This window comes from Acipenser ruthenus, chromosome 13 (assembly GCF_902713425.1).
Source record: "Acipenser ruthenus chromosome 13, fAciRut3.2 maternal haplotype, whole genome shotgun sequence".
Classification (NCBI taxonomy): Eukaryota; Metazoa; Chordata; class Actinopteri; order Acipenseriformes; family Acipenseridae; genus Acipenser; species Acipenser ruthenus.
This window is the reverse complement of record NC_081201.1, coordinates 17,882,326-17,908,305: the sequence shown is the minus strand read 5'-3', so window position 1 is coordinate 17,908,305 and position 25,980 is coordinate 17,882,326. Positions and strand designations below refer to the sequence as shown.

Below are 25,980 nucleotides of genomic sequence, written 5' to 3'. Positions count from 1 at the left end.
CTGAGCCATGGGGTAGTCACCTCTCTAATGGAGGGCGATGGGGAAGAGCACTGTGCAGGAGTGAGGGACACAGAGCACTCTGTAGAGCTGTGGGAGAGACATCTCTCCAGCGTGCGCTGAGAAAAATGTGCACATAACTCACAGAAACTGCAGTTCACCAGTATCTCCTTGGCGTGCTCTGGCTCCAGGCAGGAAGAGCATCTGCCGTGCTTGTCCTCAACAGGCAGACTGGCCTTGCATGTCTCGCAAGGATAAAACCCAGGCATGCAAGAAGCAAGCAATGTAGTGTACAGGATACAGATGCTTACAGATAGCAACCGGGTGGGTCAAGACCCGAACAAGACCTGTTTGGCACCGGACTGGGAGCGTGAGCACCAGTCGGTAGTGGGCCGCGTAGGACGGGGTCGGTACCAGTTGACGGGTAGGTGACTTTAGCGCCAGATCTGTACAGTACATTACCGGGTCGGAACCGGGGAGGTTCGGTACTGTTTCAGTGACTTTAGCACCGGGTCTGCTGTCAGAAATGGGATGATACCGGGTTAGTTAGCTACCAGTTCGGTGACTTTAGCACCGGGTCGGTACGGCACAGTACCGGAATGATACGGTGATTTTAGCACCTGGTCGGTACCGTTGCGGTACCTCAGTCCTGGGTCGGTACCGGGTTGGTGACCTCGGTAACGTACGGTACAAGTCCACCGGTTCACAGTCTCCACGGGTAGCAATGCACAGGGACATCCATCTGTACAAGCCACTGGCAAAACCACTCAGTCAGTACACACATGAAACTGAGGGAACCCTGCTTGTTAGATGATACTAACAGCCTTCGTAATGGTGATGCTAAAAGCAGTCACCAAAACGGCATCAAGATACTGTGGATGAGATTGCAAGCAAGCAATCAACACCCGAAGGGCGTATCTTGGTCCTGTGCAGTGCTGCCAAGTCCAGCAGCTGCTCTCTCACTGTACGTGTGCAAAGCACCACATTGCAGATCGGCCTGCGCATAGTCTGTAAAAGAAACAGACAACACAAGAGAAAACTTCTCTACAAACAGCAATAAAATATTACAGTAAATAATGTAATAAAACAAGAATAAAATGTCCCGTAACAAAAAACAAGAAACAATAACTCCAGCCAGAGCTATGCAGCCTGGAGGGGCAGCACAAGTCAGCTGACTTATGCTGCTGGGACTAAGCCGGTAGCTTCATGCGGGGCACAAGGCTGCAGTGGGACTTAACATGCTTGTTACAGGCTGTAGTGCACAAATTATGCGTAATTAGTGAAAACTATTAGAGCGATTATTTTAATATCACATACATTTTATGTGAAAATGCAATAAATGCAAAATATACAGCAGATAGAGGTACAAGTTCATATCTCAACAAGACTCGCCCATCAGGTCAGTCCTTGAAAGGAAAAACGTCATTACTGAGCGCAGTACTTTCACGCCCTCTGGGGCGGGCCACGACTGCCTCACAGGCTCTGAGAGCAGCTTTGATATACCTTATTCAGGTTTCGGGGTCTTGTGGAGGTAAATACCCATACAGTAATGGTTACATTTCGTACTTGAAAGGGAATTACCAGCTGCCATTGCGACTGTCATCGGTATTACCCTCAGTTTTAGACAGCAACATTTCTGATGATCTTGAAACAGACTGACTCTTTTGGATCATAAGGAAGAGAAGCTTCTGTTTCCACACAAATCATCTGTTGAATTATTTCTTTAGTTTTTGATAATTGTGCGCCTGGTTTACCTGGGATTATGGTCTGCTTGAAGAGCTCTTCTCTCAGTCTTGGCAGGAAGCAGTCGATCCGTTCCCAGGTGATCTCCCAGAGATCGGAATAGCCTGTGCGGGAATCGGCGCTGTGGAAAATCCCTGCCGTGTCCATCACCAGCAGCATGTTCTTCAGGGACTCGGGAATTGCCTCCAACTAAAAATACAGAAACACAACAAGAAGAAATAAACGCAAAGTGACCTGTGTGTATAAAATGTAAGGGTGATACAGACTGAGAGGACATCTACATAACCACAGCCCTTGCCAAAATTGATCACATTTGGTTAAACGGTTCTGATACAGTGCCTATAGTAAGTATTCACCCCCCTTGGAGGTTTTCACAGTTTGTTGTGTTACAACCTGAAATCTTGATGCATTTAAATGGGATTTTGTTTTCTTTGATTTACACAACCTACTCAACACTTTGAAGAGGCAAGAGAATTTTTATTGTGAAACAACAGTTAATGAAAAAAACAAAAACAAAACAGAAATGTCTTGGTTAGATAAGTATTCACCCCCCTGAGTCAATAGTTGGTAAACCACCTTTGGCAGCAATTACAGCTGTGAGTATCTTGGGGTAAGTCTCTACCAGGTTTGCACATCTGGATCGTGCAATATTTGCCCATTCTTCTTGGCAAAATTGTTCAAACTCTGTCAAGTTGGATGGGGATCGTTGGTGTACAGCAATCTTCAAGTCTTGCACAGATTCTCAATCGGATTCAAGTCCGGGCTTTGACTGGACCATTCTAGGACATTCATTTTCTTGTTTTTAAGCCACTCCAGTGTCGCTTTGGCTGTGTGCTTAGGGTCATTGTCCTGCTGAATGGTGACTCTCCATCCCAGTCTTAGGTCTTTTGCAGACTGAAGCAGGTTTTCCTCAAGGATTTGCCTGTATTTAGCTCCATCCATGTTGCCCTCTACCCTGACAAGCTTCCCAGTCCCTGCTGATGAAAAGCATCCCCATAGCATGATGCTGCCACCACTATGCTTCACAGTAGGGATGGTGTTACCTGGGTGATGTGCTGTGTTGGGTTTGCGCCAGACATTAATGCTTTGCATTTAGGCCAAATAGTTAAATTTTTGTTTCATCGGGCCACATAATCTTTTGCCACATCTTTTCAGAGTCTCCCACATGCCTTTTTGCAAATTCCATGCAGGATTTTACATGGGCTTTTTTCAGAAATGGCTTCCTTCTTGCCACTCTTCCATACAGGCCAGATTTGTGGAGTACCTCAGCTATTGTTGACACATGGACAGTTTCTCCCATCTCAGCCATGGAACGCTGTAGGACTTTCAGAGTTGTCATTGGCCTCTTGGTGGCTTCTCTGACCAATGCCCTTCTTACCCGGCTGCTCAGTTTGGGAGGACGGCCTGCTCTAAGCAGATTCTGGGTGGTGCCTTATACCTTCCACTTCTTAATGATTGACTTGACTGTGCTCCAAGGGATATTCAATGCCTTTAAAATCTTTTTATACCCCTCCCCTGATCTGTGCCTTTCCACAACTTTACCCCAGAGTTGTTTTGAAAGGTCCTTGGTCTTCATGGTAGTATCTTTGCTTTGAATACACTACCCAACTGTGGGACTGTGACAGAGATCGAATGATTCTTGGTGATAGATCTCCCTCTCGACCTGTGAGGGCACGGTGCGAGAGGAACAGAGTACCCTTAATTAAATGTCACGACAATTTATTCCGTAGGGTAGGTGGAAGTCGGTCATTTAGGAAAGGGGCGGAGCTACGGCACCCAAGCTCAGTGACCTGGACGGTAAGCGGCGTGGCATCTGAGGATTGGAGGAGCGGATGCGCTCGTTAACCTCGGGGTCATGAGCGAGGGTATAAATAGGGGGCATGAATTGAGTGATCTGTTCCTTTGTGAATGGTTAGAGAGAACCAGAAGGAAACCGTGAACGTGAACTGTGAGTGTTGTTTGTTAGTTTGGTCTTGTAAACTGTGTGTCTTTTGTGTCGTTAAAGATTACTAGCACAATCCGGAGCTGTAGCCGTCGGCCAGCATTAACCCGGACGTCAGCACGCACTTCTTTCACGACAGGACTGTCTTTTCACCACGAGCACCTAAATCACGCACTGTAGAAACTGTGTCTGTGTTTGTGTTTTGTGTGGGTGAGGAAAAACGGGACGTTTTTGGTTGCGGGTCAAACCCGTGGGATTCATATAAACGGAGTGATACACGCCGCTGTACCACTTCCAACAATATTATTATTTACAGGTTGTTGCCATAAGGCTCTGGACATTAAAACAATAATAAACACCCTTGCACCTGTACCATACGTTTTCTGTGTGATTATTCCGCTCTGCACTGCACTCACTTGCACGTAGTTACCACTTTGCCACAGGGACCTTACAGAGACAGGTGTATTTAATCTGAAATCATGTGAACACTTTTACTGCACACAGATGGACTCCATTTAACTTATTGTGTGAATTCTGAAGGGAATTGGTTGCACCTGATCTTATTTAGGAGTGTCATAGCAAAGGGGGTGAATACTTATCTAATAAAGACTTTTCAGGTTTTTATTTTTAATTTATTTGTTTTTACCCTCCCATTTTATCACACATTGAAAGTATTGAGTAGGTTGTGTAAATCATAGGAAAAAAAAATCCCATTTAAATGAATCAAGATTTCAGGTTGTAACACAATAAACTGTGAAAACAACCAAGGGGGGTGAATACTTACTGTAGGCACTGTATGTAAAAGGGCTAACATTGTTCCTGAACTACAAATGGGACACCATTTTCAGATAACAAATCTCAAAATTGAGAATGCTGTTTACAAAAAGTATTAGTTAGTGCTGCACAAACAGATTTCATTTTTCCGACTGAGCTCTCCACATAAATTGAGCTGATTTACTATTCAAAGCGAAACAAGTGAAAAAACAGCTGCTTGGATTTGTGTGGATTGCTGTTCAGAGCCTAAGAAAATGTACCATTACTCTAAGTAAATACAACATTAGTGCAATATTATATTAACCATTCTTTTATATTCTTTTGGTAACATCCATCTCTTTTCCTAAGCACAGTTCCGTCCGCCTAAGTATCACATTGTCACCCAGTCTCTGACCAGCTGGGCGAGTTTCATCTTTGCACAGGTAGGGTTTGGGTCCGCTGAAGCCAGAACTTGATCCCAAATTTGACAGGTTTGTTTGACATGTATTGTGTCCAGCAACAGCGTGCTTTTGTCGGAAACAGCTGCTTGTCCATGTAATGTTTTAAGCTTAGCTTGTAGCAGGCAATGCTGTTTTCAATTAAGTCATTCCAAATTTCTGATGCCAAGGCAAATATATCTGTAGTTGCTCTCAAATCAAAACTTAAAAATCTCAAGATTTCTTAAAAAATTCTTGTAATAGTATAAGACAGCAGACTATATATGCCAGCAGTTCTCCAAGGAATTGATAATTACAATAGATATTTGGAAAACACATATCTAGACTTCAAGAGCAATATTCTATTCAAATACATACTGCTGTAATCTCAGTGGAGGTAGATACACCAAAGTGGCTTGTATACATATAAAAATAGCGTATTGTAGGTTATATTAACAATAAAAGCATGTATTGTAATAAGCCATCAAAATGACGGCTTTTAGCGGTTCTAGGTAGACGTGCTTATAACCTTTTTATTTTTGCAATTCTGACTTTCAAACGCCGTCAGGGTATTTAACACATGTATTTAGGCAAATGTCAAGAACGGACAACCGCGTATCTCACACACGCAGAGTAATTTAAATTTTAAAAGTGAAAAGCGTCAAAATGAATGCTGTGGCGGTTCTAGTGTTAATTACCTTTATAACTACCACAATATTAATTCCTCATCTTTAATACCCAGTATGCTGTTTCCAGTCATAGCTGAGGCCAATCTTAACTGTGCTACCCATCACCAGGTATCCTCTATGAAGTCATGTTTTCAAACCCTGAAAACATCCCCTTGCCTCTGATCCCTGCTACTCCTACTTTTCCCATTGAAGTTCCACAGTATGATGGCAGGGTCTATTGCCTTCTCAAGTATCATATTGGCTAATACCGTATTCATTACCGTTTAGTTAAAATCCCGATCTAATCTTAATAAACAAAGAATAGCTGAATTGACCTACCAGCAGGTCGCTGGAGCCGGCATGCATGTACTTGTCCATGAAGTCCAGGATTGTGAGCCACAGTGCAGCGAAGGTGGGCAGAGATAACAAGGGAGACAGGTGCTGAAGGAAAACCTGATGGCAGGAAACAAGCATTCAGCACAATGTCATGAACACACCCAACGAGAAAACCTGGAGGGCAGGAAACAAGCATTCAGCACAATGTCATGAACACACCCAACGAGAAAACCTGGAGGGCAGGAAACAAGCATTCAGCACAATGTCATGAACACACCCAACGAGAAAACCTGGAGGGCAGGAAACAAGCATTCAGCACAATGTCATGAACACACCCAACGAGAAAACCTGAGGGCAGGAAACAAGCATTCAGCACAATGTCATGAACACACCCAACGAGAAAACCTGGAGGGCAGGAAACAAGCATTCAGCACAATGTCATGAACACACCCAACGAGAAAACCTGAGGGCAGGAAACAAGCATTCAGCACAATGTCATGAACACACCCAACGAGAAAACCTGAGGGCTTCAGCACAATGTCATGAAAAACCCTGTGACCTGACATTCATAATGTGGGTCTGTTTCTATTGTATTTACTGTGTTTGCAATCATTCACTGAGATGATTTTGATCCAGTACTGGGTTCCCTTTTGGTGTCACTACCTTGCTTTCAGCTATATTCAGTGTCACAAGACACTGACCTTTCAGTGCCACTTGTATAGCAAAGAGCAGTTGTAGCTGCTGCTGCTGCTACCCAGTTGTCCACTCACAAATGAAAAAAATTGTTATTTTCTAGCCTCAGTAAACAGTTCAGTTGTCATTTTCATTTTTTCATTTTGAGAAGCAGATTTCTCCCTGCATTTGCTATTATGCATGTGTATCTGCAGGGAGACAATGTTATATGAATTTGTATTTATTCTGAAACTCAGCATCAGAAATGCTAAGCCCTGTTACAGGTCTTGGTCTAACAAGTATGATGCAGCAGTAGAAGACCGAAGTGAAAAAGCAGAAGGGATTTGCCAATGACTTGGATTTGCCACTTCTGTTTCAACAGATGTCAGTCTGAACAGCCAATCAGAACGACTGCCGCATGTGGCGTGAGTAGCATGCAATCCCATGCTTTTCCCACCTTTGACAGCAGTGTGCAGGCTCTCATTCTGGTCTCCTCCATGCCCCCCACGTCAGCAGGGCTGATGCTCTCTAACAGTTTGGTCAGCAAGGGGAACAGCACCTGCAATACAGCAGAACAGAGTCAGAATCAGGATCTCCAATAACTTTCACCTTGCACACCTCAGACAAGTCTTCCAGTATGAGGGAGTTCTAACAAGCCTGAGAAGTAACTTTTACCTGGCACACCTGTCCCTGCACACCTTGGATAAGTCTTCCAGTATGAGGGAGTTCTAACATGAGTACATTTGTTTTTTTATTAAATATGCTTAAATGTATGCTGCCAGTAGCAATGACACACAATACATCTGTATTTCTTTCATACAAAGTCAAGGAAATATACTGAAAAAACTTTCAGTGATGTATTTATACTGTATATTGGGATACATAAAACAGTAACTACATTTCTAATCATTTTTGCAAGAAAACCACTTAGCAAAGACAGACAGGTGTCTCTGTATATCCCTAGAGTCTGTCATCAAGTGTCATCCCATTTGGAGAAGTAGTTCTCTAAAATGCATGCATACATACAGTGCCTATAGAAAGTCTACACCCCCTTGAACTTTTTTTGACAATTTGTTGTGTCAGTGCATCAGTTTCATACATTTAAATGAGGACTTTTTCCACTTATCTACACACCATACTCCACACTGTTAAGGGGAAAAAAGTTTTTATTGAGAAAAAAAATATTATTAAAAATACAAAACTGAAAAATCATAATAATTGGATAAGTCTTCACCCCCCTGAGTTAATACTTGTTGGAAGCACCTTTGGCAGCAAACAGCTGTGAGTCTGTTGGGATAGGTCTCTACCAATTTTGCACACCTAGATTTGGCAATATTTGACCATTCTTCTTTACAAAACTGTTCAAGCTCTGTCAAGTTCCTTTGGGAGCGTTGATGGACAGAAATCTTCAAATCATGCCACAAATTTTCGATTGGATTTAGGTTGGGGCTCTGACCGGGCCACTTAAGGAGATTTACTTTTTTGTTCCTTAGCCACTCCAGTGTAGCTTTGGCTGTGTGCTTTTGGTCGTTTTCATGCTGAAAAGGTGAACCGTCCCAGTTTCAGCTTTCTTGCAGAGGGCAGCAGGTTTTCCTTAAAGACTTCTCTGTACTTTGCTCCATTCATTTTCCCTTCTATCCTGACAAGTACCCCAGTCCCTGCCAATGAGAAACATCCCCATAACATGATGCTGCCGCCACCATGCTTCAAAGTAGGGATGGTGTTTTTTGGGTGATGCGCTGTGTTGGGTTTGCGCCAAACATAACACTTTGCATTTAGACCAAAAAGTTCCATTTTAGTTTCATCAGACCACAAAATGTTTTGCCACATGGCTACAGAATCTCCTGAATATTTTTTTGCATACTTCAAAACGGGATTAAAGGTTGGCTTTCTTGAGTAATGGCTTCCTTCATGCCACCCTACCATACAGGCCAGATTTGCGGAGTGCTTGGGATATTGTTGTCACATGCACACTTTGAGCAGTCTTGGCCATAAAAGCCTGTAGCTCTTGCAAAGTTGCCATTGGCCTCTTGGTAGCCTCTCTGATCAGTCTCCTTCTTGCTCGGTGATCCAGTTTGGAGGGACGGCCTGATCTAGGCAGGGTCTTGGTGGTGCCATACACCTTCAACATCTTAACCCTTTGCAGTCCATTTATTAAATGCGCGTCAGGTCCAATTTATTTTCACACGCGTTGTTAATTTTAGACGCGCTGTTTAAAAGTATTTTTTTTTCACAGTCAAACGGGTTTAAAAGGCCCTGCATATCAACAAAGCACTCACTAGGCATCTCCAGCCCCGCCCCACCCTTTCGTTCGCTATCACTTTCACATATGCTAATAAATAAATAATAATAATAATAATAATAATAATAATAATAATAATACTAGTTGTACATACCGATCAATCATCTCCTGACCACTCGTTTTATCACCAAACTCCTCAATAATGCAATCCAAGCCATTATTTTATTACTATAACATCTCAAAAAAGCTCTGCAAATGTCCGTGATAGTCTCTGTGCGCTGATACAGTAACAGCCAGCTTGTTTCCTTATGACAGCCCCTATGTGATTCCAGGGGCAAGTATGACTATTCATGAGATATGCCTTTTATTTATTTATTTATTTTTTAATCGGCTTGTCTCGGCTCCTGTCGCTCCCACTCGGCCATTGAATGGTTTTCTCAGCTTTTTCCGGAGAAAAAACGACTAGAAACCCGTTTTTTGCGTTTTTTTGATGATGTCGGACAGGGTCCGACAATGGACCGGATAGGAATAATTGCAACGTCGGACCAGGTCCGACAATGGACCGCAAAGGGTTAATAATCGTCTTGACTGTGCTCCAAGGGATATTCAAGGCCTTTGATATTTTTGTATACCCATCCCCTGATCTGTGCCTTTCAACAACTTTGTCCCGGAGTTCTTCTGAAAGCGCCTTGGTCCTCATGGTTGAATCTTTGCTTTGAAATGCACTACCCAGCAGAGGGAACCTACAGGAACTGCTGAATTTATCCTGAAATCATGTGAATCACTACAATTTAACACAGGTGGAGGCCACTTAACTTGGTGTGTGATTTTTAAGGCGATTGGTTACACCTGAGCTAATTTAGGATTGCTATTACAAGGTGGGCCGACACTTATCCAACCAAGCTATTTCAGTTTTTATTTTTAATTATTTTTCTACAAATTTCTAGAATATTTTTTTCATTTGGAAGTTGTGGGTTATGATGTATAGATAAATGAATTTTTTTTTTTTAATGCATTTTAATTCCAGGCTATATGGCAACAAAATTTTGAAAGGGGGTGTAGACTTTCTATAGGCACTGTACATACATACATAGAGAGAGACAGACAGATACCACCCTATGTTCCTAGATTTTGATTAATGTGTGCTAAACAATTAGCAAGTTTCAGCACAGTTGATAAGCCTTTGTCTAGGGTGCGACATACTGATATATGTACAGGCACCTCCACTGTACCCCAGTCGCTGGGGAGAACATCTGAACTGCAGTCTTTTCAATTATTAGTGGAAAGAGGTTTAATTGACATTGGAAATTATAACCCACTGCTGATCACCTGCCTAAAACTTGGGCAATAGTTTTTCACAATAAACCTCACTTCCTGTCCATAAGTAATTTGATCATCTACAAGTATTCACCACTTTAGAAATCTGGAAAGGAGCTGCAACTGAGATAACTAAACTATGTCTGAAGTCTGATTGTCATTGCATTGGATAAACTATGTGACTGTTGGGATGCATTATTTATCAGCTAAATTCTATGTCAATTTATTCGCAAGAGGTCCGGGGTGGGATGAGGGTGGCCGCTAGGGGAAGGAGGGAGGGAGAGAGGGAGGGAGATTAGGGAGATTGGGAGAAGGGGAAGGAGGGAGAATATAGTATGTAATATTGTTTTTCTTTTTTTGTTTGTTTTTATTCTGTGAAAACCAATAAAAATGTGATCACAAAAAAAACACATCTACAAGTATTGTCTGTCGCCCATCAAACTTACCTTGTTGAAGCAGGACTCCCACTCCAGGGCATCCAGTGTTTGAAGATCATGAACCAACAGCGCCCTCTGCAAGTAGGTCAGAGCCTGCATTCTCACCTGCCGCCTGGCATCACAACACAGCCAGGCGATACCTGGGGAGAGGCAACAGGACCAGCACATCTACCTGTATCTTGACATCAACTGCTGTGACATAACCAGCCCAAGCAGAGGATACTCTTTCAGCAAATTACATGAGGAGAGACTACACATGTCCAGATGTTGAAAGCACTGAACCTATTCAGCTATATGTTCTCATGGCGTACAATGCTGAAAGGAGGACCATGGCATGCTATAAGAAGCATGCCATGTACATGGTCCAGATTTCTTTGCACAACGCCTATGTAGTGTACCCAAGTATGGCACCAGAGAGTCTGCTCACATTTCTGTATTTTCAGACCTCTGTGATCTCCAGCCTTGTGTTTGGTACAAAAGAAATACCAGAGACGGAAAGATCAGAAACAGCAGCAAGGCTTAGCAAACAGTATTTCATTCAAGCACTGACACTGTCCAGGAGAAAAACCAAGCCAGAAAAAAAGTGCTGTGTGTGTTCCCGCAAGGGCATATGGAGAGATACACGGTACTGCTGTCCACGCTCTCCCTCTCAGCCAGGCCTCTGTTTGGAGGAGTGTTTTGAAAGCTACCACTCTGTAAACGAGTAATGGAAGGACTAAAAAACCCCAGAACAAACCACCTTGACACATGCTGTACCAGTACCTGAGGTAACGGAACCAAAGGTAGTAAAATCACTTGTTTTTATGTCATGCGACAAGATTACCTCGGGTTCCTGAAGGATTATGGGTAACAAACCATTGAAGGAAGATGTTGTGTTACCCATTCCTAAAATCCTTATTTTGTGCAGATTCAAAAAATGTGTACTTATGCCAGGGTATCTCATTCTTTGGTGGCGTATTGGACACATGAAATTGGGGTGGGTGATATACACCATGGGCTGCATAAATCGAAGTGGAAAAGTCAAAAATAGCCTGGTGTCAGTCAAAAGCACGTAAAAATCCCAAAACCAATGAAAAGATGCACACACAGACATAGGCATATGCAGTAGCTTAAGAGATAAATGTGATTGAGGTAAAATACATTTTATGAAAAAGTAGCATTCTATTTAGAATAGCAGCTGTATTTTGTGGTCATGTGACCAAAAATCCACAAACACTTGGCACCAATGAAAACTTCAGTGTGACAAAAAAAAACAACAAAAAAAATTATATATATATATATATATATAAATTATATAATTGCCTGGGGTATCAAAGGGAACATATGGTAATTTTGGTGTAAAACAGCTGACTCTTAATCACACATTGCGTCACAAGGGCCTCAGCAGAGAAGGGGTAAGTCCCAACTTGACAGTTCTGAGATCAATCAGCTATTAGGAACTGGACAAGCTGAGAGGGGCTGATCGGCCTGCTCTTGTTTATATGTAGATATATGAAATGTACCTTGCAGTAAAGGGCACCAGCAGTTTGACCACAGTGTTCTGGAGTCCGCCTCGATCTTCCTGCTGGCTGCCTCTAGGTGGCACTGCTCCTCCGCCCAGGAGCTGTAGATGCTGGCGGCACGCGTGTGCAACGTGTGCATCAGATCGAGCAGCTAGACACACAGGGAGAGTGGAAAACATCATGAACACACACATGCGTGCCAACAGCAGCATACAAAACGAACACGGAAACAACAGCAGCATGCAAAACCAAAACGGAAACAACCAAGCACCACAAAGCTTACAGTAGCTTACAGCCAAGTCAGATCTGCTCTCTTTTGTTTTGGGATCTCTCTGCGGCTGGGGAGGGTTGCTATCTGATCATAAAGGACACTAAAGCAGGTAGTAACCATCAATAAACTAACATTTCTTTCCCATTCTGCTTCTATACTTAAGTTGCCGGATGAATCCCTCCAGCAGAGATTCATTTCGTCGTTTGTTTTTATCGTAAAGTAAATTTATGAAAAGATTACTTCATTACATTGTTCAACTTGGTTTTATTACATAATGTTTAACTTCTGGGAATACCACAAGATCCTAAGTTGAACTAAAATCTGTCGCTCACAGCTGTTTCTCAAGGTCTGACCTGCTTTTTAAAGCAGAAACTTTATAGTTAAATTTTATAGTTATGGATGAACATTTCACTATTAATGACTGATCACTGTCCTTAATGTCCCAAACATCCATAGTATACTGTTTTATTAAAAGGAATACAGAACCCACTGGTTTAATATTTATATACAGACGTGCTCAAATTTGTTGGTACCCCTCCACAAAAAACGAAGAATGCACAATTTTCTCTGAAATAACTTGAAAATGACAAAAGTAATTGGCATCCACCATTGTTTATTCCATATTTAATAGAAATCAGACTTTGCTTTTGATTTTTTATTCAACATAATATTGTAAATAATAAAACAAATGAAAATAGCATGGACAAAAATGATGGGACCGCTAACCTAATATTTTGTTGCACAACCTTTAGAGGCAATCACTGCAATCAAACGTTTTCTGTAGCTCTCAATGAGACTTCTGCACCTGTTAACAGGTAGTTTGGGCCACTCTTCCTGAGCAAACTGCTCCAGCTGTCTCAGGTTTGATGGGTGCCTTCTCCAGACTGCAAGTTTCAGCTCTTTCCATAGATGTTCGATAGGATTCAGATCAGGACTCATAGAAGGCCACTTCAGAATAGTCCAATGTTTTGTTCTTATCCATTCTTGGGTGCTTTCAGCTGTGTGTTTTGGGTCATTATCCTGTTGGAGGACCCATGACCTGCGACTGAGACAGAGCTTTCTGACACTGGGCAGTACGTTTTGCTCCAGAATGCCTTGATAGTCTTGAGATTTCATTGTGCCCTGCACAGATTCAAGGCACCCTGTGCCAGGCGCAGCAAAGCAGCCACAAAACATAACCGAGCCTACTCCATGTTTCACTGTAGGTATGGTGTTCTTTTCTTTGAAAGCTTCATTTTTTCGTCTGTGAACATAGAGCTGATGTGACTTGCCAAAAAGCTCCAGTTTTGACTCATCTGTCCAAAGGACATTCTCCCAGAAGGATTGTGGCTTGTCAATATGCATTTTAGCAAATTCCAGTCTGGCTTTTTTATGTTTTTCTTTCAAAAGTGGAGTCCTCCTGGGTCTTCTTCCATGGAGCCCACTTTTGCTCAAAAAGCGATGGATGGTGTGATCAGAAACTGACGTACCTTCACCTTGGAGTTCAGCTTGTATCTCTTTGGCAGTTATCCTTGGTTCTTTTTCTACCATTCGCACTATCCTTCTGTTCAATCTGGGGTCGATTTTACTCTTGCGGCCGCGCCCAGGGAGGTTGGCTACAGTTCCATGGACCTTAAACTTCTTAATAATATTTGCAACTGTTGTCACAGGAACATCAAGCTGCTTGGAGATGGTCTTGTAGCCTTTACCTTTACAATGCTTGTCTATTATTTTCTTTCTGATCTCCTCAGACAACTCTCTCCTTTGCTTTCTCTGGTCCATGTTCAGTGTGGTGCACACAATGACACCAAACAGCACAGTGACTACTGTTATCCATTTAAGTAGGCTGAATGACTGATTACAAGATTGGAGACATGTGTGATACTAATTAAAGAAACTAATTAGTTTGAAATATTAGTATAATCCAATTATTTATGATCTTTTCTAAGGGGTACCAACAAATGTGTCCAGGCCATTTTAGAATATCTTTGTAGAATAAGCAATAATTCATCTCTTTTCACAGCTTCTTTGCTTTATTCTATGACATACCAAAGGCATGCAAGTACACATGATAAAATAGCTTTTAATTTCATCACTTTTCAGGAGGAATGAAGCATTATTTCAATGAGCTGTAAGGGTACCAACAAATTTGAGCACGTCTGTATTTTAATGATCTAACTTTTAGTAAGTGACCCTTCTAACTAAACACAGTGCTTTACAACTGGCATCACTAGATGATTTCTGTTGCTATTAGTCACAAAATCAGCCTGTGATGCTACATAGGGTTACATTTTGGGTTTATTGGAAGAAAAAAAAAACACCATTAAAAAGGCCTGTGTGTATAACTATTGATAGGGGGGACACTAGGGAGTTCAGCAGTCCAGACACCACCCCCTGCACTGTGCCCTGCCCAGCGTAAAGAGGAAAGGAGGATGGGAAAGGCCTGCTATACTTACATCTTGACTAACCTGTAATGACACCGTGTGGTAGCTGGCAGGGACACCCTCGTCCTCCTCATCGTCACTGTGTGAGTGTGATAGCCGCTGGCTCGACACCTTCGCCCTCCGAACAGGCCCCCCTTCCTTCTCCCTCGGCTTCCGCCGGAACCGCGTCGACTTCGGCTCATGCTTGTGGCTCTTGGATCTCTTTTCATGGGCTTTATAGCCTGAATCAAAGGCAAGGCAATAGTTCATTTTACCCCTTGAATTAAATCATGTTGAAGGCTACAAGCTGAAAAGTGTTTGTCAGATTTATTCCTGCAAATGTATAATTATTTAATTCAATAACTCAAATATAAATTAGATCTTTTGTTCAGAACTGACTGGGATCACATTACCAGGAGCCGAAGAATGTTGTTAAGTTCCACACCAACTGTCTAAATTGAAGACACGTGCAATTTACACTAGGGGGAGCTAGTTACTAGGAAATGATAACCAAGGCATTTTTTTTGGATTAAACTGGCTGTAGCAGTCTCAATAATATACCAGCGTCATCAGACCAATGATTTCAGTCCTTTAAACATTCACCAATGCAGGACTACATTCAGAACACCTCCTTGACCTGAAAGAGGACCGTTTTAGCCACTTGCTTGGCAGGTACAGCAAGCTATGGTTTAGTGCAGTGGACCGCACACCCCTTCTTCTTGTCTGTGGTACTTGACGTCCCCCATCCCCCCACATGTACATATACCGTAAAAAAACAAAAACAAATAATCGAACATGCTCACGGTCTTCACTGTATCCATCATAATTAGAGCAAACTGCAAATAATGGTTGAACACATAGTTTGCCCATCAACAACGTAAATTACCAGATGCAGCGGACTTCGTCCAATAATATGTAAGCTAAAAGGCAGCAGTCAGACGCACAGCCATCTAGAAACATTGACATGCCAGGAGGAGTCGGCAGTAAGATTTGCTTTAAGTTAGTATGTATAGGTTAAGATGTGCACAGTATTTTCTTTTTTTTTTTTCTTCGCATGCCCCCAAGTACACTCTCTGCCCCAGTTTGAGACCCCTGGTTGAGTGACTAAAGCGGGTGGTTCTCACCTCCATTGAGGCTGGCCTCTACAAAGACGCGGATGGTTCTGACGCACAGCTGGAAGTTCTCCGGTGTGACGTGTGCAGCGTCCCTCACGATGAAGGACAGGGACTCGACGCACTTGATGAGGGACTTGGTGTCGTGCAGCCCCAGGTCCTGCCCCAGAGTCAGGCTGTACTGGTTAATGGGAGCAGTGCTGGGCTTGCTGCAGTCGATATCATCCCTTCCAACCTGCACACAGTCAAGGGCACCATGTGAAAGCAGGTCACTATAAAGCATTAACACAAGCACACCTGCACAAATCTACTGGAGATTAAACAGCAAAGTTGAGATACCGGGCTGTTTATTCATTTTAACACCAAAATTACATTTGCACTATTTTTTATGAAAGCAAAATAAAACTTACTAAACCACTCAGAAGGTTCACTTATGAACTGGATTGTGCCTATGTTGTTTATTACTAGTTTTCACAGTTTAAACCTGTTTCACAGACCCTGATTTGTACTAATCTTTGATCACCTTGCTTCTTAAAAGGTGAATTGCACTTTGGTTTAAAAGAGCTTGATTAAATCAGTCCCATTGTATTCATCAGGATTTTATAAAAAAAAAATATGTATTGACAAAACTTTAAAAAGTGTGAGTTTGGCAAAGTACATACACACACTCAGAGATGAAACTCTTCTTAACACTAGAACCACCACGGTAATCATTTTGACGGTTTTCACTTTTAAAATTTAAAATTACTCTGCGTGTGTTAAAGATCCACGGTTGTCTGGTCTTGACTTTTCCTAAATACATTTATTAAATACCCTGATGGCGTTTGAAAGTCAGAATCACAAAAATAAAATAAAAAAGTTATAAGCACTTCTACCTAGAACCACCAAAAGTAGTCATTTTGACGGCTTGTTACAATACATGCTTTTATTAATAATATAACCTACAATACGCTATTTTTTATATTTATACAAACCAGTTTGTTATCTGTACCTCCGCTGAGTTTACAGCAGTATGTATTTGAATAGAACATTGCTCTTGACGTCTAGATATGTGTTATCCAAATATCTACTGTAATCCTATCAATTCCTTGGAGAACTGCAGTCTGGCTGTCTACGTGAGTATATATAGTCTGCTGTCTTATAATATTACTATTGCAAGAATTATTTGAGAAATCTTGATATTTTTGTGTTTTGAGAACAACTACAGATGTATTTGCCTTGGCATCAGAAATTTGGAACGACTTCACTGAAAACTACATAGACAAGCAGCTGTTTCCAACAAAAGCACGGTGTCGCTGGACAAACAAACCTGTCAAATTTGGGATCAAGTTTTGGCCGGCATCAGTCCCTACCCCTACCTGTGCAAAGATAAAACTCGCCCAGCTGGTCAGAGACTGGGTGACAATGTGCTAGGCTGATGTAACTGTGCTTAGGAAAAGATATATATATATATATATATATATATATATATATATATATATATATATATATATATATATATATTTTTTTTTTTTCATTTCACTGTAATTAGCAAAACAGTTGCAGAAAAAAAAACTGTTGCCTGGTTGCAACAGTAAACAAAGAAGAAGAGCGTTTCCACCATCTGCACAAAACTTTGTACTCAGTGAAAGCAAATCACCGGTGTCCAGTTGCTGTATTTTACAATGTACTGGACATGGCAGCCATCAATTCCTTAGTTTTATACAATGAATGCACCAGGGAAAATATCAGTAGGAGAGATCTCTTATGATGCTAGCCACGGAGCTTTGACAGAAATATTTAGATCAGAAGACTGCAAAGCGGCAGGGAAACACAGCTCATCCTGGATACAGTGCGCAGCCATCAAGTGACACACGCAACAGAAAACAATGCCAGATAACTAAATGCAGTAAAAATAAAACTTCTGATATCTGTGCCCAGTGTGAAAGAGCAGTATGTGGTAAATGCACACAAGTTGATAAGCGTTACATCTGTGTGGATTGTGCTAATATGGGGGCTACTTTAGGAGGCTGTGTGGTCCAGTGGTTAAAGAAAAGGGCTTACAACCAGGAGGTCCCCGGTTCGAATCCCACCTCAGCCACCGACTGATTGTGTGACCCTGAGCAAGTCACTTAACCTCCTTGTGCTCCGTCTTTCGGGTGAGACGTAGTTGTAAGTGACTCTGCAGCTGATGCATAGTTCACACACCCTAGTCTCTGTAAGTCGCCTTGGATAAAGGCGTCTGCTAAATAAACAAATAATAATAATAATACTTTGAAGTATGTTTCCCTGAATGCGCATTCCCGTTACACAGTTATTTTCTTTTTTTTATGTTATTTTGTAAAAATAATTATTTCGATTTTTTCAATTTCATATGTACATATAGCAGTTTACACCTGTTTACAAAATATCTTCTAGCCTTTTATGTTTATTTTTTCATTTAAATATGATGTTTCTGCTATGCAAATATTAGATCTGATGTTCATAAATAAAACTTTTTAGTTGTACCTAATAGTTTGTGTTTCATTTTCATATTGAAGCTGTTTAAAATGTACCCGTCAAAATGACTACTGCTGGCGGTTCTAGGTAGTAGCATAAAACCGGTGGTTCTAGTGTTAATGGCTTTCTTACGACATAAACTTCATCATATTACATTTGACCTCACTTCAAGTCCTTTTTTAATATATAAATAACTACCCATGAGCATGAGCATGCAGGGTACACTTCCACATGTCTGCGTGTTTAGACAGTGACTCCCTTACCACTAACCAGCCGCTGCTAGCCACGTCCACATCAGTGACGGAGCGGTGCATCCTGGACTGCTTCCCGTGCTCCGCGTAGATCTCAGAGTCTGAGGTGTAGCCCCGGTCCAGGCTGACCTGACTGGGGTGGGAGGAGGAGAGCTCACTGTCTGACTGAGCACCTGGAACAAGGCAAGGCAAGGAAAGGCAAGTACAATACCAATCATTAGATCACTCAAATGTGCCATCAACTTAATTTTTACACCTGCCTGTAACTAACTCAAGTAAAAGTTTTCCCAGCCTGTGAGGAACCAGGTGTAGTCGATTGTTTTTATTTTCTGATCTAAGTCATCTCTATTTGATCAAAGAGCAGGGGTAACAAGCAGGAACGCTGTTAGCTTGCACACCTCTTTATGATGCATTCATTAATTAGCTTTACCAGAGTAACCAGGCAGCCACGGATAGATCGAGTTCTAGGGAGTGAGAAGACAATGCAGGTCCAATGCCCACAGTCTTTTTTTCTATTAGCTTGTAAAGGGGCCATTGACACCATAAATGAAAAGGACCCTGCTTTAATTTAACAGTCATCCTATAAAACCCCCAGGCTGCTGTTCTTATTTAACATCAGTAGGACACTAGGTAGCAAAACAAATCATGTAAGTGTCTAGCACTCCTTTCTATTGATTTTTAAAAGTCATTTCTGACTTGCTGTTTTTGTTGAAATGGGCAGCAGGTGTGCTTTCCAATTCTCCTAATGTCTCGCTCCCTGGTTGTGTTATTTTCCTTGAAGCAGCTGCTTATCGTACTGCAGGGTGTCGGGTTTCCTACAGACTGCCGATTACCTGTGTCATTATCTGGTCCTGTGGTGGCTTGCAGGGAGGGCGGGGGTTTCACGCCGGCCCCAATGCACTCTAGCAGGGAGAAGAGGGTGTACCAGTCATCACTGGAGTGGATGTTGGCCGCGTTGGTCTTCAGGAGTTCATGGAGCCCGTAGGAAACATCCCTGCTTACTCGGGACAAGACGTTCGGCTTCATCATGAGCAGCAGCCTGAGGGAGAGGAGGACCTGCAGACAAACAACAAGCACATATTTAGTGAGCTCTGTCACCCCCACACCCATTTCACAACCTGCCTGCTTCTCAAGAACTGATATAACAGTGACAAGGGGAGATGATATGCAGCCAAAAGGGAAACCAGGGCTTGGCATGGCTGAGCTATGCCTCTACCATTAAAACTTAGCTTTCCGTTTTTGAGCTTGCCAATTGACTTTTTTAAAAAAAAATTTACATGCTTGCTTTTTTTTTTTATAACATTTCAATTAATAAAATGTGTTGAAAAATGCAGTCACGCTTTATTTTAATGGCCACATTTTTAGTATATTAACTGTTAACAAACGTCGTTCATTTTGAGCTCAGGGTTCTACATTAAGATCTTTCTAAACTAACGTAAGGGGCAGTGTTGTGAGATGCACTGCCGTTACGGATTCTGTTCCCCGTCGGTGAGATGAGCTTCAAAGCTCTATAACTACAAAACGCAGACGAGCCTGGCTAAGATGTTAACACGCCCACTAATAAAAGACTTAATTTGCTTAACATTACAACAGTAACAATTCTAACCGATATACGATCGACTGGAAATTGGCTCTGATGTTTGCAGTTTTAGCTATTATATATTAACTAACAATTAAGAGAAAAATAAAGCATGTATATTAACATGTTTATTAGCTGGCTGTTAATAGTTAATAGGACGGCGCTTAAAATAGTGTGACCAAAAACGCTTTCCTGGGGGTGGCTTAAAAAACAGCTACAAACAGTTGTGACATTAACGACATATCTATAGGTGTTTCCAATATACATGGATTACCAGCTGCGTTGCCATGTATACCATAGCTCTGTCAGATGCGCTTTGCTTGGGTACCTGTGAGCTGATGTCTTCCCTTCGCAGCAGGCGTATTGCCAGCCTCAGCAGCCCCACCACAGCCCGCTCCACGAGGAAGCAGTTCTCGGTGGCGTGGACGCACAGATGACACAGGTGATCCCGGACCGTCTGCCACACACAGGAAACACGGTCCCTACCGAACAAGCAGCAAAACACCATTGTTTCTTTTTTTTCTTTTTTCATGGATTTCTCATGCTCTGTGCAATGGACAAGTCTCACATTTCTCATTCTCTTTCATGCAGACTTGTTTATGGATTTACTTGCTTATTTGTTGAAAAGAAAATGCATACAACTTAAATTATACAAGTTAAGCTTAATTGAAGGACTCGGAAATGTGCTTTAAATGTAGGATTAGTTTGTAACAGTTACAAAAAAACCCAGAAACTTTGGAATTCATATGCAAGGTTTCACAGACCCCAATTAGCTTTAATCTTTGACAACCCAACCCGAGGTAACATTACAGCGTCCAATATTAGTGGCAACCAGGGTCTGTGAAACCAGGTGCTAAAGCTGAGGTAGCTAAACTGTGGGTTAAGAAATGAATCTAGAAGGCAGTCAATTCAGGTCATTACTACCTATTAGAAGGACAATTTCCAGGACAAAGTCTAAGCCTCAAGGTATAAAGGTTGGCAATAATCAGATATCAATCCTGAAATACTGGGGCTCAGTGGTGTGGTCGTTTAGAAAGCTCTCAGCTGCAGCTCACCTGTTCTCCAGCACAATTCGGAGCAGCATCTCCAGACAGAAAGCAGCATCCTCCTCATCGTAGGTTTCCTCATCCGGGGTCACAGAGATCAGTGCCTGTTCCAAACACAGCAGTCAGCAGCAAAGGACAGTGCAGCCCTAGCTGAAATGTCAGTGTGCCAGCCTAGGGCCTGGCTAGATGGTCCTGGCTTTGCTCAGTTTGCTTGATCAAGCCCATGGGCAAACAGAAGTGAAGAGGTCAAATTACTTCAACACAGAGTATCTCAAAATGTTCCAAAAACATTCAAATATACTTGTGTAATTACAATAAGATCATAATAAACGTTTTGCACATTACCACCTATTTCATAACTGTGATTCGCATCACCATTGGAAGGAAGCTTGTGATAACTGTAAGCCTGCTGAGTAGCAGGTAATAATCAAGGTAACCATTGTGCTCCTGAATGTGGAGGGCGGTCCTGGTGAGCAGCCACTGCCATGACTGTCTTTTCCTGCATTAGTGCAGCCCAGCTTGATTCATGCCACGGGTTACTCACCTTCATTAGTTCCTGTAGTGATTCCAGCTGAAGGAATTTACTCTCTGTTATCAGTTTCTCAGGATCACAATGCTGAAAGAAATAAAAACAACTATAAATTGTACAAGATACTTTGCTATCGACGAATCTGTATCTAGTATTACTATCTGCTTATTGGATGGATGGGTGAACAGTAAATAAACCTGTTTAGTTAGGTAATGCAAGCCTCTGATGAATACACCCTCATCTCTGGATCTCATTATTTTCTAGTGATACTTCACGTAAAATAATAGCACGGTGCTCAGTCACAGCAGTGCACTGTACTCAAAGACATTAGCAATATACCAGCACACGTCTCATATACACACATACCAGTTAGGCCAATTATATTAATCTCAGCAAACGTACAAAGTTATTATTTTGCTGGTTAACTTCACAGGATTTTAACCCTTTAAGGACTGGGATTGTGTTAACGAGATCATAATGAGTGGGCTTTTAGGACTGCGATCGTGTAAACATGATAAGAAAAGCACTTCATTTTGATGACTTACAGGGCCACCGTACTTTGCAGTACAGCAGTGGTCGGCAATTAAATTTGACAGTGGGCCAAATGACCCGTGGGCAGCCGCAGAGCGGGCCACTTACAATACCCCCCACCCGCAGAAAATGTGTTGCAGCATGGCACAAGGCACACCAGCTCGTCAATAAAATTTTTTAAAAAAGCTGGTCAAGCCAGTTAAAAACAAACCAAAAAGGAAAAAAGTAGTAACAATTGTGATAGTATGTCTTTGTAACCTCCAAATAAATATTAGTAAAATATAGCATCTGTGTTGCATCTATTAAGAGACAAATTAGTTTAGTTTAACATTCCGATATGTTGTAAGTGAAACGTAACTCAAAATGACTCCTAACGATGACAGACCATTGTACAGCTGAAAGACAATTTCAGTGCTCGTTTTGACAACTTCAGCATTCCCAGGTACGCAATCGTTTTTGTCCATGATCCGTTTTCAATGAACCCCGATGGTGATTTCTCATCCCATGCAAAGCAAGTGCTTCCCGCAATCAACGAGCCAGCAACTAGAACTAGTAGTATATTTGCAGGCATCGTCGTTGCTGAAAACTGAATTCATTAACAAAGCAAATCTGGAATCATTCTGGTCTGCCTATATATGTCCAGACAGCTACCGCTGGCTCTGTTTGTGCTCTTCATGTTTGGATCTACTTACACATGCGAAGCGGCTTATTTCACAATGAATGCAACATTAAAAACAGATGCACGAAACAGGCTGACACAAGAATCTTTGGAGGACTGCCTGCGTATCGCCGTCACGTCTGTTACACCTGCTGTTCTAAAGCTGATCGCAGAACGAAAGTGCCATGAAGCATTTAAAATAAAAATGTATGCTACTTGAAATATGTTTGATGTTATTCTGCTTTTCGGTCTATGTAGGAAAGTGCCCTTTCTCATTGAATTTGTCGTAACGCAATGAAGCATTAAAAAAAAAAAAAAACAACTGTATGCTACTTTTGAATTGTGTTTTATGTTATTCTGCGTTCTGCCTTATCATATGAGGATTCCAGTACCATAGCAAGGCATAAATGTATCATCACAATCAGCAAGTACTGTACTTTGGAATCGATATTGCAAAACACTTCATTTTCTGCTTACTCGCAAGAAATATATGAAGGTCATACGGAGAATCCCCCATGATAGCCCCCTTGCGGTAATATTAAAGTGAAGTTCTGCTCTCGCTCAACCTTGATACAGCCCTGCCAGTAGGCATCCGCAGGCCAGACGACACCTGTCCGCGGGCTGGTTTTGGCCCACGCACTGCCAATTGCCGACCACTGCAGTATAGGCTTGAAACACATTTCATTGCATAGGGGAGGGACTGACGTTCACTTCCTGATAGTTGTTGTTTTTTTTCACTGGATTGAGACCCAGTTAACACCCTAGCATCTGAATTTTGGACATGCTGGAGTTTTTGGACAGTATTCTTTGACACCCAAGCATAGGGCATTGCAATAATCTGGAGGAAACAAAAGCATGTACAAGTTTTTCTGCAGCAGACATTGACAAGACAGGGCGCAGTCGAGCAACGTTCCAAAGATGAAAAAAAGACAATTTGGTAATATTCCGAACGTACGGCTCAAAAGTTAGACTTTCATTTTGGAACCAATGATATAAAGACCCTGAGAATAAACGTGCATTATGTCATTGCAATCACTCAGGTGAAACAATGTCTTGTAATCTGCCCAAACATCAATCGTTTTCATATGTTTTTATACATGTCTCTCTAAGCAGAATACATAATACAAAATACTTAAAAATAATTAAATAAATAAATAAATAAAATAAAACAAATATTGTGTTAAAAAAAGGTTTATATGGTTTCTGAAGTACTTTATAATGTTCCCCAGAGTGTTCTGAAAAAAAGGACACCATTTCAATAGATGCTACTGTAAAACATTGATTTTTAGTGAATTTTTATAAGACAGTCAACTACAGCCAAAAAATGCTTGGTCCTGAAGGGTTAAGAAGCCTGCTGGTACATGTCCCATAAAGAAACCATTGTAGACATACAGTGATATGTATTTTCACTTTATTTGACACAAACACTGTTAAAAAGTTCGTTTTCATGCCTTTATGTTATATGCTGTATTTCCTAGGTCGTTTGGCAATGTCTTTGTCATTATGGGAAGCTGATGGTTGGTTACTGACAGTGAAGAAGTTGACGGGGTGCAGCTGCTCCCCCTAATCCTAATGCTTGACATGCTGTTATTCAGAGTCCATGTTGTGAGGTTATAAAGAGGTGAGGCTGTGTACCTTTATACAGTCGACAGCTGCTTGTTTCGCCTCCTGGTTCTCAGTGGACGGGCCCCTTTGTCCAGACTGCTCAGTACCACTCAGAGTGAGCCAGCTCACAAAACTCAACACTGCAGACTCACCTCTGTGTGGAGAAACAGGGGGTTACATTAACAGTGCACTACAAAACTCAACACTGTAGATTCGCCTGTGTGGAGAGACAGGGGGCTACATTAACAGTGCACTATGCACATTACATTACGACTTGAGACAATTTAAATACAAATAAATACAGGACTGTTAAAATAACAAATCATTTAAAGATATTTCAATGGTATTTTCCTAATGCACATACAAAATTAGCTATATTTGTTTTTTCTGTTTAGATCTCCACAAATGCAACATTTTCTAAGAGTCATGTGATTCATGTACACAGAGCACACGATTACAAAGGCTTTTTGTACAGTGCAATACAAAATGCTTCCAAATGATACTAAAGAACTACGTCATCTCATTCATTGAGATGTCGTTGTACCACATCACTTAGAACATAAGAAAGTTTACAAACGAGAGGAGGCCATTCGGCCCATCTTGCTTGTTTGGTTGTTTGTAGATTATTGATCCCAGAATCTCATCAAGCAGCTTCTTGAAGGATCCCAGGGTGTCAGCAACATTACAGGGGAGCTGGTTCCAGACCCTCACAATTCTCTGTGTAAAAAAGTGCCTCCTATTTTATGTTCTGAATGCCCCTTTATCTAATCTCCATTTGTGACCCCTGGTCCTTGTTTCTTTTTTTCAGGTCGAAAAAGTCTCTTGGGTCGATATTGTGAATACCTTTTAGGATTTTGAATGCTTGAATCAGATCACCGTGTAGTCTTCTTTGTTCAAGACTGAAGAGATTCAATTCTTTAAGCCTGTCTGCATACGACATGCCTTTTAAACCCGGGATAATTCTGGTTGCTCTTCTTTGCACTCTTTCTAAAGCAGCAATATCCTTTTTGTAACGAGGTGACCAGAACTGAACACAATATTCTAGGTGAGGTCTTGTACATTTTTATTGCCTGCGTGCATTGTAGAGTTTTAACATTACTTCCCTTGATTCAAATTCAACACTTCTCACAATATATCCGAGCATCTTGTTGGCCTTTTTTATAGCTTCCCCACATTGTCAAGATGAAGACATTTTTGAGTCAACACAAACTCCTAGGTGTATTAGATTCCTTCTTCAATTTCAGTATCTCATTTGATATTTATATTGTACATTTTTATTGCCTGCGTGCAGTACCTTACACTTTTCTCTATTAACCCTTTGCGGTCCTATGTCGGACCTAGTCCGATAATGCAATTTTCCCTTTCCGGTCCAATGTTGGACTCTGTCCGCCATCATCAAAAAGACGTAAAAAACAGGTCTCTAGTCGTTTTTTCTCCGGAAAAAGCCGAGAAAACCATTCAATGGCCGAGTG

At 41.6% G+C, this 25,980-nt stretch overlaps 1 protein-coding gene across 6 annotated transcripts in view; it reads right to left on the bottom strand.

Annotated features, from left to right (window-relative positions):
* gbf1 (golgi brefeldin A resistant guanine nucleotide exchange factor 1) overlaps positions 1–25,980 on the bottom strand; it is a 197,705-nt gene that overhangs the window by 12,603 nt on the left and 159,122 nt on the right. For 3 of the 6 annotated variants that reach the window (XM_059035693.1, XM_059035690.1, XM_059035692.1), the window contains 13 exons: positions 24,539–24,662; positions 21,730–21,801; positions 21,195–21,289; positions 20,468–20,621; positions 19,394–19,616; positions 18,573–18,733; positions 15,844–16,066; positions 14,753–14,961; positions 12,047–12,197; positions 10,554–10,684; positions 7,006–7,107; positions 5,880–5,993; positions 1,752–1,929 (listed from right to left, as the gene is read on the bottom strand). In XM_059035693.1, the coding sequence (XP_058891676.1) occupies positions 1,752–1,929; positions 5,880–5,993; positions 7,006–7,107; positions 10,554–10,684; positions 12,047–12,197; positions 14,753–14,961; positions 15,844–16,066; positions 18,573–18,733; positions 19,394–19,616; positions 20,468–20,621; positions 21,195–21,289; positions 21,730–21,801; positions 24,539–24,662 (1,937 nt within the window). The remainder of the gene's footprint in view (positions 1–1,751; positions 1,930–5,879; positions 5,994–7,005; positions 7,108–10,553; positions 10,685–12,046; positions 12,198–14,752; positions 14,962–15,843; positions 16,067–18,572; positions 18,734–19,393; positions 19,617–20,467; positions 20,622–21,194; positions 21,290–21,729; positions 21,802–24,538; positions 24,663–25,980) is intronic. The other 3 variants (XM_059035694.1, XM_059035691.1, XM_059035695.1) reach the window with 1 other exon arrangement.